The following is a 14,486-nucleotide window of genomic DNA, read 5'->3' as shown; positions in this document are numbered from 1 at the left end:
CCAGGGGCCAGGGATTGCTCCTCAGCACCACTTTAATGCAGGCCTGTCCTTCCAGGATCCCAGAGGTAAAAGCAGGATATTCAGGAGTTTAAGCTCAACTTCAGTCACTTCCTGGCCAACCTGGGCTACAGGAGACCCTATTGCAAAATCACAACAAAGTTAGACTTTTTAATGAGGCCCCAAGGAATTGTACTAAGGTAGTATTTTATGATTTTAGCAAAGTCCCTTTTACAGTTGGTAATTTCTACAAAGTTCTACTCTGCTTTCTTGGGAAAGTGCCAAACATATATGTTCCTAGAAAAAAAGTCCAGGTGGGACACCCAAATGTCAATAACAAATTATGGGAGAAGCAAAGTTAAAGAGAAGGGATGGCTTTCTTTTCCTTAAGAAAACTTTGAAAGTTAAAAAAAAAAAAAATTGTATGACACCTTAAGTAAAATACAATGTGCAGACCCAGGGGAGACACTCAATGTGCCCAGAGAGTTCATGTGATAGACCTCAACCTACCTACAAGGGTGTGCTTTAAAATTGTCTCTGGGCGTTTGATAGCACAGACATGAAGTACCCACACCACTAACTGAAGCAGGGAGAAGTTGGCTACGGTTAAGAGTGTACAGCTCATGGTAACTGTTAAGGAATGCTGCTCAGTGCCATTGCTGCCTTGTTGTTTGCTCAGTTTCATGGGATTGGTTTTCTGTGTACTTGCTGCTATTGAAGCTTCTACTTTTCTAGGGTTTTAAAGTCTCTTAGTTGAAACAGGTAAGAGCATGGAACTGGCTAAGCTCGATAGCACAAGCCTGTACTCCAGCTGCTCAGGAGGCTGAGGCAGAAATGTCACAAGCTCAAGCCTGCCTACACTATAGAACTCTAATGTAAGGCCAGCCTTGTAATGAACGCAGTGAGACCTGAGAGTAAGACTAAAACTACTCTCAATGATTCAACACAGAGCTTAGTGCTAGTGTGCCTGCCAAGTGTGTGAGGCCCTAGGTTCAGTCTGTAATAACACATGTATAAGTACACACACACCCCAAACTGACCAGTACATAGATGTGTCCTCCAGGGCCTTCTGCCGTTTCCAGTCTGGTTTGAGAGCCACTGTGTGGCATTTTTCCTGGAATTCCTTTTGATTTTGTGTTCTTCCTGGGCCTTCACCTTCCTCGCTGTTTACCCCTCCATCTTCCTGTTTGTGTGCTCCTCTCTTTCAGGACTGTTCACTTTAGACATTTTCCTTCTACTGAGAATATGCTTTCTCTTGGCCTGCTTTATTGTCTCTAAATTGCTTTTTTTTTTTCTTCTTGGCATTCGCCACCTTAAAGGTCTGTGTTTCACAGTAATTTATCTGAAATGGAAACTTTTGAGGACAGAAATTTCATGTTTGTTCACTGATGTATCTAATACCTACAGAAATATTTGTTAAATGATAGGCCTTCAAAAATAGTCATTTAAATGTATATGTAGACATTGGTATATGGTTCTTCAAATATAGAAACATATTTTCTTGGAGATACTTCTGAAGTGGTCTTGGGTTGTGTCCCATTTCCTTTGTTGTTGATTTTCACCTTTTGTTACCTGACTCTAAGGTTTTGTTCGTAGGAGATTCAGTTTTCCACCTATGTCGTCATGCTCCCTCCCTCGCCCTCCTCTCCGTGTTGCCCGCCTGACCTTTCTCTCAGGTGGTTCTCTGTAATTATCTCTGAATGTTCCTCCTATTCACTACTTACAGACCTTACTAGTCTGTCGCTACACATCGAGGAGCGCTGCCGTGGCATAAAGTGCAGCAACTGAAGGGACGTTGGGAAGAGTAAAGTGACTTTGAGCATAAACATTACACAGAGAATAAACTTAAGCAAAACACACGAACCAGTGATGAATCTTAGAGGGCTGGTGCTGTGGTCTAGACACAGTGTGCATACTGGAAAACACTATGCTGAGGAGCCACACCCTGCCTCCTAACAGAGTTTCAATACAGTGTTCTCTCTACATCTTCTGTTCGTTTCAGTTTCTCTATTTCATGCTACTTCTTTTCAAATGTCCGATCAGATACTTTTCACTTTTAATGAAGGAGTAGGTGCATGTGATTGGAGCTTACATGTGTACTCTTTTGGTGATCTCTCTGGGTTATTTGATTGATTCTCTGGTCACTGTTGATAATCTGTCAGGCCTGTTCTCTTGGACTGCCCAGATGTCCAGGGGAGATTCCTTCAGAGTCCGCCAAGAAGAGTGTACACAGGTGCTACTACTGTGTTCTGGGAGAAAGCTTCCAGTCAGAGTCCAGCATGCTTCCAGTGTGAGATGCCTGTCCTTTTACTCTGGAACCACAATAAGTCTTTCCTTGGGCAAATCCCTTAAGCCTTCTGCAGGACTGGGACAGGTTGGAGTGGGCAGAACCTCCACGTGTTCCAGCACCTTGAGACCTTCTCCCTGCTTCCTACCCTAAGCTTTGCTCTGACATACTCAAAGGGCACTTATGTTCTCTGCCAGTGTCTCAGTGGCATAGTGGGTGCATTCTTTCAGTGCTGAATCAGGAGGCAGCTTTGTGAGGTGTCCTGGAAGGTGTCCACAGCCTTTCCAGCACCTGGCACCAGGATCTTGATGGAGACTAAAGTCTTTACTTGTACGACAAAGGATTGAGACTGGGACCTTATACATACCATTTTAAGGTCACAGATCAATGGTAGTGGTATGTGTGCATTAATTACTTTTCGTATACTTCCTTGTAGGCCTTGCGAGTGATGGCTAAAATCATGAGAGAGTGTTGGTACGCCAATGGAGCAGCTAGGCTGACAGCTTTGCGAATTAAAAAAACATTGTCACAACTCAGCCAACAGGAAGGCATCAAAATGTAACTGAAACTTCGTGGGAACTCTGCTCTCTTCAAATCTGCTCCTGGGTGTTTAGGAGGCCGGTTGCTCTACCTCACTGAGAGAACGGAGGGCTCTGCTCCTCTTGCTACAGTGGAATATGGTCAACTGAAAGCTTCCCAGGGTTTCTCTGGGCCCAGAGGCAGCCATGGGGACCCTTTCTGTGCACTATGGATACTTCTTCCTAGAACAGTTACAGAATGTTGTGTAGTCTACTTTCGTTTGTATTAACAGAGCTTATCTTTAAAGCTGACCGCCAGCCCTTAGGGAGCTGCTGTGCTGTTGAGCTGTAAGGGTGAAGGAGCTGGAGTTAGAGGCAGCACTTCCGGCTTTCACTCCTGAAGGACATTCTCAAAGGATTCTGAACCACTAGCGTTTCCTTCATTCACTTTGAATGTACTGTTCTGTAATTGTTCAAGATCTTAAACTAACACTTTAAGCTCTGTAGTCTAAAAGCTATGGCCTCGTGTAGGCATGGGGGCACAGTTGACCAGCTGTAATAGTGTGCAGCTCCTGCTCCCTCACACTCCCAACACAACACACCGTCAGAGTGGGGTTGTGCTACACCAGTAAGTGCCACTTCTGCGTCTTTCTATGGAAATGAACAGGACTGTCTACAGTCTGTCTTCAGTCCTGGGTCATTGTCATTCAAAAAGTTTATTTTTCTGAGTAACCTAAACCTTTTCTGGATTTGTTTCTGTTTTTAAGAGTTTTTGTGGTAGATGTCATTCAGTATTTATGCCTTCTCCTACCCAGATGTGCTTAAACCACTGAGGCACTGCTGGGCATTAGTAAGTGACTGTTGTGTGGGCTCCCCACACAGAGCTCTGGAGCTCTGCAGTTGAGACGTGTAGCCTGAGTTTATTACAAGAAGTGAAGTTGGCCCCGCAGACGTGTGCAGTGCTTCATGGATATAACCAGTGCAGTGCACAGACTCCTTCTGAACAGGGAGGCGTGTCTACTGCTGAAGGAAAAGCTGTATGCTATTCTGTAAGCCATTTCCTTTTCTCTATCTGATCAAAGACAGTGTTTTTGTTTTATCTTTTCTTTTTTGGAAAGGAATTGCATTTAAAATTCAAATGTGGTTACTGTTAAATCATAGGCCTTTTTCTAGGAAGGGCTAGATAGCTCATTTGAATATACACCAAGTGTAGGTGACTTTCACATGTTATGTAGCTGTATTTGTGGATTCTATCATGGGAAGGGTAGAGTTAGGTGGAGTTTTGAGGTCTCACTACACTTTGAGGAAGGCAGCTTATATTTAGTCTTTTTATCTCATATGTGCAGAGCTTGCGACTGCCTGATTTCCGGGGTAGCACTGAATTCAGCGGCACCCTTGATACTGGGAGACGCGGCAGCTAGTAGCTGTTCTGAGTAGAGGCTCTCTTCATGTGTTCTTGTCAGCTTTTGGGTCTTCTCACTGGTGCTGGAGTGCTTAAGTCTGGGTTTTACTTCAGTGCTGTCAAGTCTTCGCAGGGCTTGTATGGCTTTTAAAGTCCTTTTTATCACTGTGATCATATTCCTGGAGGGAAATGTTCTCATCACTGCTGAACATAGTGATGCCAATTCCCAGATAAAAAGGTCAAAATAACCTTTAATATTTACCCAAGAAGAGATTGTGATTGTTGATCTGAAACTGCTGAGCTCTGTTAATGTCTTTTCTCAAACCTAGCATAAATTTGAAGACTGGTCTTAAACCAAAGTAAAGTAACTGTAGAATGAATGACACGTTACCTAGACATTAGTGTCAGTGTGTGCGTCTAAAACACCGTGGGGAAAGTACTTAGAGATTAGTATTTTAAATACAAAGCTGAGTTTCTTCTGCAATTATCATGATTTCATCAATGTAAGTAAGGGTTTGTTCCATTGTATCCTCTGATTAATAAGCTCTTGTGCTATAGTCAGGTACTTTTGGGGACTTTGTTTTCTGGGTTTTTTTGTTTGTTTGTTTTTCCACTTCTAACCCTTAGAGATCTGCTTTATAGAAATCCAGGGACCAATGCATTTTTTTCACTAAAACTGTTTTTATATAATTTTAAGACCATACCAAAAGTTGTTTGAGTTAAAGTTGTAATACGTTTCTTACTTTATCACAAGGAAATGGGTTTTTTGAAGACACTTCTCATAACATCTGAGGTTGAAGAATCATCATGTTTTTTCTACCTAAGTAGATAAAATGTGCTTTGATGAATCAGGGAATTTTTTAAAGTTGGAATTTAGTTCAAAATTCAGTTTACGTGTTTACAGCTAATTTCTTTGTGTGTAGGGATAGTTTGATAATCTCTAGGTAGCCAATACTGAATACAAAAATAACTTAAAAACTAAGATAAGTCATGGCTAATGTGGCTATGACCATAAATACATCTAATTAGAGAAATAAATATATCTGTCATTTTGTAGTACAATCTGTTGTTTCTATTGCCAATCAGAGACTCCCCCTGCCCCCAGGATGTAGTGTGACTAAGACATATCTTTTGACAAATGACATATCATCTTGTGAATATTCTGGCTGAGCTAGCATGAAGGAGGTATGACTGACAGAGGCCTAGACAACTTGAGTCCCTTATATCTTCAGCTCTGTGTTTCCCACTCTGCCTTTCTGCTGTCCTGGCTCAGAGACTTACTGTCCCTGACCCCACCTCCAGCCTTTGGACCTACGAACTGCTTCTGAGACCTGAACTGAAGTGGGTGGCGCTTTCCACTTCCTTGAGTCGTGGGTGTCGTGGGGAGTCACCTGCAAACTGGGGCTGGGGATGTTCCTGCTGGTATCCCTGCTTCCATGTCAGCTCTGGGCAAAGATTAGGGTGATAGTCAAGTGGCACTGGGAGTTGGCCTCAGAAGCAGTGGCCAGCTGTGTCCCTAGTGGACAGTAAAGGCATGAGGAGCTGAGCCTGCAGTCCTGCTACTACAGCAGTGCTGAGGAAGGGCCGTGAGGCCCTGTGTGGTGCCATGGCCATCAACAACTCCAGACATTGGTTCTCATGACAGACTTAAGACCGTTTTCATAATCCATACATATTTGACTCTTTTCTCTGAAAATTGTCAGATATGTAAAACCAATGACAAATTACTCCTTAACCTGCACACCAAAATCCCCGAGAAGACATTGTGATTTCACTCCATGCACTGAAGGAATGATTGTAAATCATTTCCTGTTCCTTGGTTATGGCAATGGTCTGGTTCCATATCATGGAGATTCCAGATGTTGCTCTGCTACAGCCCAGCGGACATGTCCGTGTGTTGAGATTCTGAAGAATAGTTTGGGAATGCAGTGCAGCTTCATGTGTTGGATGGTGAAACTTTGGTGAGCCCTCTCTAGGAAAGCTGAGGACTGTCAGCATATTATTGTCAACCCTAACAGGACTCTTATTGATGACATTTAAAAATTATTGTCAGCAACATTCAGTCTCTTTCTTAAAGTGAATTTGCTTTTATTTTTCAATGAGATTTGTGAGTTTAATATTATGAACTGTGTTTTTGATAATCCCTTTTTCACATTGTGCCAATGAAATGGAATAGAATATTTGATATTTCTTTATATGTCAAGAAGATGTTTCAATATGTCATTTGCTTTAAACTTAAATTACCTCTCAAGAGACCAAGGTACATTTACCTCATTGTGTATATAATGTTTAATATTTGTCAGCATCCGCCAAGTTTGCAGTCATTTCTACAAAGTGTGAGTATTGTGTTGCTAAGTTACTCAGATGGTACTGTATTGTTTATATTTGTACCCCAAATAACGTCATCTATACTTTGTTTTCTGTATTTTATTGTATTTGTGCAAACGTCTTTTAACTGTTAGTATGACCCCTGCCCTTTCAGATATGCACAGGTGTCCATAGAAGTTTTCATTTAACTTGAGTGGTTTTGAGAAGCCTGTGAAGAGAGGAAAAACATAAACTACGTTTCCCCATCCGTTTTTTAAACATGCATTGTATGTGTGCTAATGTTCCAGATGAATTGTAAATAAGAACTAGGAAGATGCTGAAGTTCCGTCCTAACACTACAGTAGAAAACGGAAGCAGTGAAAATAAATGACTTTCCCCGCAGTGCCAGTGGCAGCACTCATTTCTGGGAAGCAAAGCTGGATAAGCTCTCAAGCTCAGTCAGGCTGCCACTGAAGTCACCGTCTCGTGAGTTTATAGAAGGGAGTATCTAGAAGCTCAATATCCACTGTCCTTTTACCCAAGCCACGGCACACATCTCGGGTGCCCTCCTCCCCCGTTAGATGTTACATTGCATCTGTTTCTGCTTTGCTCCTGGGTCTCCTGAGGCAGACTAGGATGCTCTCCCTCTCATCACAGTTGTTCTACTTCAGCACCATGGCTCATACCAGATTAAACAACCAGATGGCAAGTGTGAGGAGACCTCGGGCTATCACAATAAGTGTACGTTTTTTCTTTTTGTTAAGTTGTATAAAGCACTGTACTGTTAGGTCTACATCACAGATACAGGATATGATAGCAGCACATGGGAGATTAGGAAATAGAACAGTAATGGAGTAACTTGTGTTTTATTGGAATTACATCCTCAATCCAAAACTTGTCATTGACACGCATATTATTGCAAACTAGAGCAACCACTATAGCATCACTAGAATTTGGTTGGAATAACAGCAAAACCAAGACTAGTACAGTAAAAATATCTAACAAAGACAACAGAAGCCAAAGGGCCCCGGACTTTAAAGGCATTTGCAAAATAGCAGGCATGAGTTACCCAGTCATTTCATTCAGCGATCTGAGTTTGGCGGTGCATGCCAATAATTTCAGCCTGCAAATAGCCTGAGCCTACATGCCTCAATACATAGCACCTACCTCTAAACAAAATCCCAAAACCATAAATGACAGAACTGTCAAAAGAATACCAGCCAAAGTGGCCACAGAGGCACTCTTTAGATTCAGATGTAAACACCGTGGGGTGAAATTATGGGAGAGACACATGTTGTCAACAAAAAAGTTACTGGGAGCCCTCTCCTCTTGCTATAAAGATACTGGGAGTCCTCTCTTGCTATAAAGTGGGTTTTGAGGTAAAACTAGAAATGAATGGCGTCAGTGAATTAGCTGTCATACTAGCAGGGAGATGCTGGGGCAGAGCTCAGCGGTAGAGGGCTCACCTAGCAGGTGTGAGGCCCTCAGTATCACCAAAGGAAAGAAATGTAAGAGTCCTAGGGCTGGAGAGATGGCTTAACTCTTAAATGAGCAGGCACACTGCTTTTGTACTCACACCTGCCTGTAACTCTCACCTTCAAGGGATCTGACATCCTCTTTAGGAGTGTTTGTCGGTATAAGGGTAGACGTACAGAGCTGTGGAACAAGAGTCCTTATAACTGTACTATAACATACCAAGATGACCCAGTGGGAGAAAGGATAGCATTCAACAGATGGTGCTGGAGACAGCCATATTTCAAAAGGAAACTGACAGCAAGAGGGTTAGGAAATGCTTATAGACGTCCCAGTTCTGATGTGCAGTTTCTGGAAGGAAATAACATGAAACCACACGAAAGACTTAAAACCCATTTGGTAAATTGGACTTTGTCAAAATTAAAAAAAAAATTTTAAGGGACAAAGCTGACTGAAAGCAACTGCAGATTTTATACCTGAGAAGATAAAAATATAGGATCTATAAAGAACATTAAAATTACATTGTGTGTGAGTGTTCACACACATGCGTGGGTATCTTAGTGCACAGAACAACTTGGATTAGGTTCCACCATGTAGACTTGTGGGGAATCAAACTCGGGATGGTTCGGTTCGGGGCAAACACCCTTTGAGCTATATCATGGCAAGCATATATGAAGAACTAAAAATGGATGCAATAACCCAATCTTAAAACTGCCAAGAGTTTGGTAGACTTTTTCCTAAGAAGACACATTAATGTCTATTCTTTATAGAGACTGTCTGTGACTGACAGGTGTGGTGACACATGCTTGTAATCCCAACACTTGGAGGTGAAATCAGTACTCAGCCTGGGCTACATAGTAAGATCCTGTCTTTAAAAAACAAAAACAAGACAAAAGACAGTGTATCTCAGTGGTGACACCTTCCTTGGCAAAGTCCTCTGCTTACTACTGGGATATAAACGCGGAGTCTGCTTTAAAAACAACAAATTTAATTTTTTTAAAAAATAAATGCCGTGCTATATACATTTAGTCCAGAACGTGTGCTTGCCATATAAGACACTATATTTTTGGTGAAATTTGAATAGCAGATAAAGAGAAAAATGATTATTGTAAGAATATCCTAATATTGAATGTAATGTGTATGTCCTTTTTATCTGACACTGAAATGTGGCTGCCCATCCTGTATTGTCACTTGCTAAGTCTAGCAGATGAAAATATCCCCACTCAGTGGATACCTCCAGCAGTATTCTTCATAACAGACAAAATGATTTTCTGTGTTATCACACTCACTGATGAAAGAGACAGTTGTCACCTCTAAGGAACAAAAGAATAGTTTATTTACTTCTACTGAAATAGAATACAGTGGGGTGTGACATCTGTCTAACTGGTGTTGACAGATTTCAGTCTCCCTTCATTTTGGATTTAATTCATGAGGGCTAGGAAATAATCCACTTACGGCTTTGGACTTCAAGCAGACAAGGGGAAAGAGGAAAGCTGGTTTTAGCACACATTCTCCACTATATTCAATTCAAACAACCAGTATGCCTGTGGGTTGATGATAAGGTGATAGACGATTGGACAGTGGAGATAGGCTAGGAAAATGGAAGAGGAGAGAAAGGGATTCCTGGAGGAATCAGATGGGGCTGGAAAAGGAGGATCTAGATCCTGGTGGCCGTAATTGACGATAGGTAGTTATGAATATTTTTAAGGGTTTCTATGGGTTGTTTTGTTTCTCATCTCATATAGAAGGGCAGTTTGTATCACTGTCCACTGGATATAATCTTACTGTGTAGAGGGTTTGTGGACTGAAAGATGATATATAAACCTGCTTGTTAAGTTACTGGGCTTTGGAGTCATGTCTGTGCCGGGTGGTGGAGGAAAGGAAGACACCAGGGAGGTGGTGTCCACCCGGGCCAGAAGCAGCAGGGCAGGCGGAGTGAACCGCCTGGGAAGGGATCCTGTGGAGAGGGTGCTGGGACCGAGTGACAGAGTCTGTCCGTCCACAGAGCGAGACCACAGGGCCGCTAAAAGGTTAAGCCATCTATTGAGTATTTACCACAACACATACCCTGGTGGCATATTTGGGGATGGGTCTTAGTGTCTCGTTCTATTACAGTGATAAGATACCACACTAGGTTCAGCTTAATGGGGAGAAGGTTAGTTTTGGACACAGTTCAAGATGCAGTCCATCATGACAGGAAGTCAAGGCAACTGGGACAGCAGCCACTGGTCACAGCACAGTCAGGAACACAGAGTGGGGACGGCATGACGCTGCAGCCCCTCCTCCACTCACCCAGCCAGGGGTTGTACCGCCTACAATGAGCATGTCTGCTAACCTCGGTTAGGACCGTCAAGATAACCCCCACAGGCAGTGGATGGCAGAGGCCTGTCTCTCAGGTGACCACCACAGGAAGATAACTGGATTTCGTCTCCATCATCCTACAGGAAAGAAGCAGAACAAAAGGACTATAAATAGGCATGAGGGAATTTGGGGATGCCAGGATGTTCTAGAACTAACTTGGTGCGTTCACACCTCTGTAAATGTACTTAACCTCATTCGCTATGCACATCCAGCAGCTAAGTTTTGTGATGTTTAACTTACTCTTTGACAACATGTTAAGAACAGAGTTCCCTAATTGCTGGTGTTCTCATGCGTGCTACGTGGTCACCATCTTGAATGACCTTCATGCATGCTGCTTCTTGTGATTCTGTTTCCGCCCAGTGTGAGGCTGGAGCCACACTCATCCCAGTCCTCTGCTCTAACTCATCTTAGTCACCCCAAGGCTCAGCTCCAAGGATGTCCCTTCCACAGTCTGCTCTCTGTGGGGTCACTGTGTCTGCACCTCCCTCTCACTTCAATCCCTGTTCCCCTTAAAGAAGCAGGTGTTTTTCACATCTAAGAATTAACAAAGTATTCTAACCCAGATGCCCACCCCCTTGGCTTCTCGGAGAGCTTGGCATACTTGGGGTGCTCTTTCAGTAGGGCTGCTTCTAAAGCATCACTGAATTCTCTCTGGTTCCTTCTAGACCAGTACTGCTGCTGAAACCAGAAGTGACCATCCCCCAAACAAGGCTCATATCTAATTTATTTCCATAACCCTCTCACCTACCCAATAGATGAGCTCACAACAGGCCCAGAAGAGCTTGTTGTCGATAGGAGCCCAGCTCGCCATGGTCTGGGCTTTATGAAGCTTTACCATGTTAAGTATTTTGATCCCTCCTGAACTCTGCAGGTATGGCTGTGTTTGAAGCATTCCAAAAGCCAGTCTTTGTGACCTGAGGGCCTTGCACTAATCTAACAAGAGTAGGTACCAAAAATCCTTGTGAAATAGTATATGTGTGTAAACAGAGACCCCGCAGGATAACTTCCTCCAACATGTGAACATCTTTGTTGTGACATATGGGGTGGTAAGACTCAATTGCAGTCACAAGGGTGAATTCATTGTTTTCAGTAAGTATTATTTATGGCAAGTGAGACTTATTTTAAAACTTTGTCCCTGGCCGTGGAGGATGGTGCATACTTACCACTGGGGAAGCAGGGACAGGCACATCTCTGTGACTCTGAGGTCAGTCTAGTCCACTTAAGAGATTTCTAGGCCAGCTGGGGCTACATAGAGAGACCCAGATCTCCAAAACAAAATACTCTACCTCCCTGCCAAACCTGTCCTCAACACTTCCCCATGCCTTCCCAGGCTTCTCCTTGTAAGCACCTCTTCCCAGCCACACATACACACGCCTGTTGTTTGCATGGGTCATTATACATGCTTACTGTGAGGATGGGCCAGTTTTCAACTACTCATAAGTCTCAAAAGATAATAATGTATAACCTCCCCCTTACCCCCAAAAACCAGTGACTCAGAAGAGCTTATTTGCAAACTCCTCCACATCTCCACCAGGGGGCAGTGCTGCTCTTCCGCTGTTTTTGGTTAATTTGGGTTGGGTTTTTTTGGTTTGTTTTGTTATTGTTATTGTTTTGTATGGATGAGAATTGCTCTTTGTTATGCCATTTAATTTATTTTACTAGCAGGCTTCCCCAGAACAGCACATCCTCCTAGGCTGACTGCAAATTAAGTAGATCTTTAATCCGTTATTATTTTCCAGTTTTAGAGTATAAACATTGTACATGCTTCTCAAAATGTCATGGAACAGCAGGAAGGAAACCACAAGATTCCCAGGTATGTTGTCATGCATATGAAATGTATGTGCACATATAAGAAATGTCTCATTCATGCGTGCACCCCCATTTGCACGTGCAGGCTCACACCAGCCCTCCTTTTCCGAAATTTCTAGTTGCTTCTCCACAGCTTGAGTTCCGCACCAGTACAAAAGACTCCCCTGCTCCTCACTCATAGGGTTTCCATTATGCTCTGGAAATATGGGTGAGTCTTTTTCAGCTCCAACTTCTGAATACACAAACCCAGCTAAACTAGTGTGGGCCAGCCGTCCTCATTAGAGTGACATTGTCTTTAAACCCTTCGTGACAATCCCTGATGTACCACCGTGATGCCCAGGGAAGGCAGGGTGACCTGGAAGTCCAACTACTTCCACAAGATCATCCAACTTTTGGATGATTACCCAAAATGCTTCACTATGGGAGCAGACATCGTGGGCTCCAAGCAGATGTAGCAGATCCGCATGTCCCTCCGAGGGAAGGCTGTGGTGCTGATGGGCAAGAACACCATGATGCGTAAGGCCATCAGGAGGCACCTGGAGAACAACCCAGCTCTGCCTCACACCCGGGGGAACGTGGGCTTCGTGTTCACCTAGGAGGAACTCACCACTGCTGCTGCTCGAGCTGGTGCCATCGCCCCGTTTGAAGTCACTGTGCCTGCTCAGAACACTGGCCTAGGGCCTGAGAAGATCTATTTCTTCCAAGATTTACATATCACCACTAAAATCTCCAGCGGTACCATTGAAAGTCTGAGTGATGTGCAGCTGATCAAAACTGGAGACAAGATCGGAGTCAGTGAAGCCACACTGCTGAACATGCTGAACATCTCCCCCTTCTCCTTTGCGCTGATCATCCAGCAGGTGTTTCACAATGGCAGTGTTCACAGCCTCATCACCGAGCAGACCCTGCACTCTCGCTTCCTTGAGGGCGTCTGTGATGTGGCCAGCGTCTGTCTGCAGATTGGCTACCCGACTGTTGCCTCAGTGCCTCACTCCATCATCAGTGGGTACAAGCGAGTCCTGCTTTGTCTGCGGAGACTGAGTACACCTTCCCACTTGCCAAAAAGGTCAAGGCCTTCCTGACTGATCCATCTGCATTTGCAGCTCCTGCTCCTGAGGCTGCTGCAGCCCCAGCCGTGGCTGAAGCAAAGGAAGAGTCGGAGGAGGAATCAGATGAGGATTCAGTTTCTAATCCCCTCAAAGCAACCAAGTCAGCCTGCTTAATCTGAGAAAGATGGACATAAAGGTTTACTTCTCTTAAAAAGGGAAAGGAAGAAAGAAAGAAAGAGAGAAAGAAAAAGGAAGAAAGGAAGGAAGGAAAAAAGAAGGAAGAAAACTAGTGTGGTTGTGTATGCATATTCATCTCTATAGAATGTTTCCCCACCCCACCCCCCTGGTCCCCAAAACTGCTACTCCAAGGTCTACACATGGGCCTTTACTTCTGTTTACCCTGTTTGGCACCTGGGCATGTAAAAAAGAGTGCCCCCCCCCCCCCCCCCCCGCTCAGCAGCTCTCTCACGCACTGCATTCCTACCAACCCCTTTCCAGTGTATTAATTCCTGCTTAATCAATGGATACCGACATCTGCATCTTTTCTGTCCAAAACTTCAACTCCTGCTTCCTGTTACCTATCCAGACTTCCTGATGCCTGGCCTGTCTTTCAGCCATTTTCAGTATTGTTTTCTTATTTATTGTGTTTGCTGCATTTGGGTGCGGTGGCTGGGGGTTGCGGGGGGTGGGGGGAACCGTCATTTAAAATTTCTTAAAACTGCTTCTTGTTTTGATGGCAACTAGCTGTGCCCTCAGAGGCTGTCCGGTCTCTCAAGTCTCCCCAAGGACTCGGATTAAAAGAGCTTCTTTCTCTTTTCGTATCTCACTTTCTACAGCATGGTCTTCTCTCTTCTTTCCTCTTGTCCCTTCTTGAGGGTATGATGACCTGTGTCCATAAATGAAGCCACCCATCCAGACAGCTTCTGTGATCTGTTCACCTAAAGGGCATGGCTAGCTTCAGTTTCCACAGTGGTGGGGCCATCACAAGCAGGCTCTTCTCCCCAAGCTTAAGGGTAAGCAGGGGCTTGAACGACGGACTGAGCGTTTCTGCTGTGGCTTCTCTTTGGGTAGAATAGTTTCTACACCATCACTTCCACCTCCACGCCATACCCCTCAAGCCCTGCTCTGTCTCTGGAGTTTCAGTGTGAGGCAGTCTAATCGGCTGTCTGAGAAAGCAGCTCTTGATTCTTCAATTCCTATAGTGGCCCTGCGGCTCTTGCTTTCTTCCTGATTCTGAATTCAGCATTTCTCTGTGGCTCTGCTGAGAAGGAAGGTCCTCTGTC

At 44.0% G+C, this 14,486-nt stretch overlaps 1 protein-coding gene and 1 pseudogene across 3 annotated transcripts in view; both read left to right on the top strand.

The window, feature by feature from the left end:
• The window catches only part of TGFBR1 (transforming growth factor beta receptor 1), a 52,020-nt gene extending 44,769 nt beyond the window's left edge, over positions 1-7,251 (top strand). For both annotated transcript variants that reach the window (XM_080939958.1, XM_080939957.1), the window contains exon 9: positions 2,721-7,251. In XM_080939958.1, coding sequence (XP_080796084.1) covers positions 2,721-2,846 — 126 coding nt within the window. In that variant the 3' untranslated portion in view covers positions 2,847-7,251. The remainder of the gene's footprint in view (positions 1-2,720) is intronic.
• Positions 7,252-12,486: 5,235 nt separating this feature from the next.
• LOC308438823 (large ribosomal subunit protein uL10-like) lies at positions 12,487-13,382 on the top strand (annotated as a pseudogene). The gene has a single exon. The product of its transcript is annotated as a large ribosomal subunit protein uL10-like (transcript).
• The last annotated feature ends 1,104 nt before the right edge of the window (positions 13,383-14,486 follow it).

Source organism: Micromys minutus (genome assembly GCF_963924665.1).
Source record: "Micromys minutus genome assembly, chromosome: 28".
NCBI classification, from domain to species: Eukaryota; Metazoa; Chordata; class Mammalia; order Rodentia; family Muridae; genus Micromys; species Micromys minutus.
This window is presented reverse-complemented; position numbering and strand designations above follow the sequence as displayed.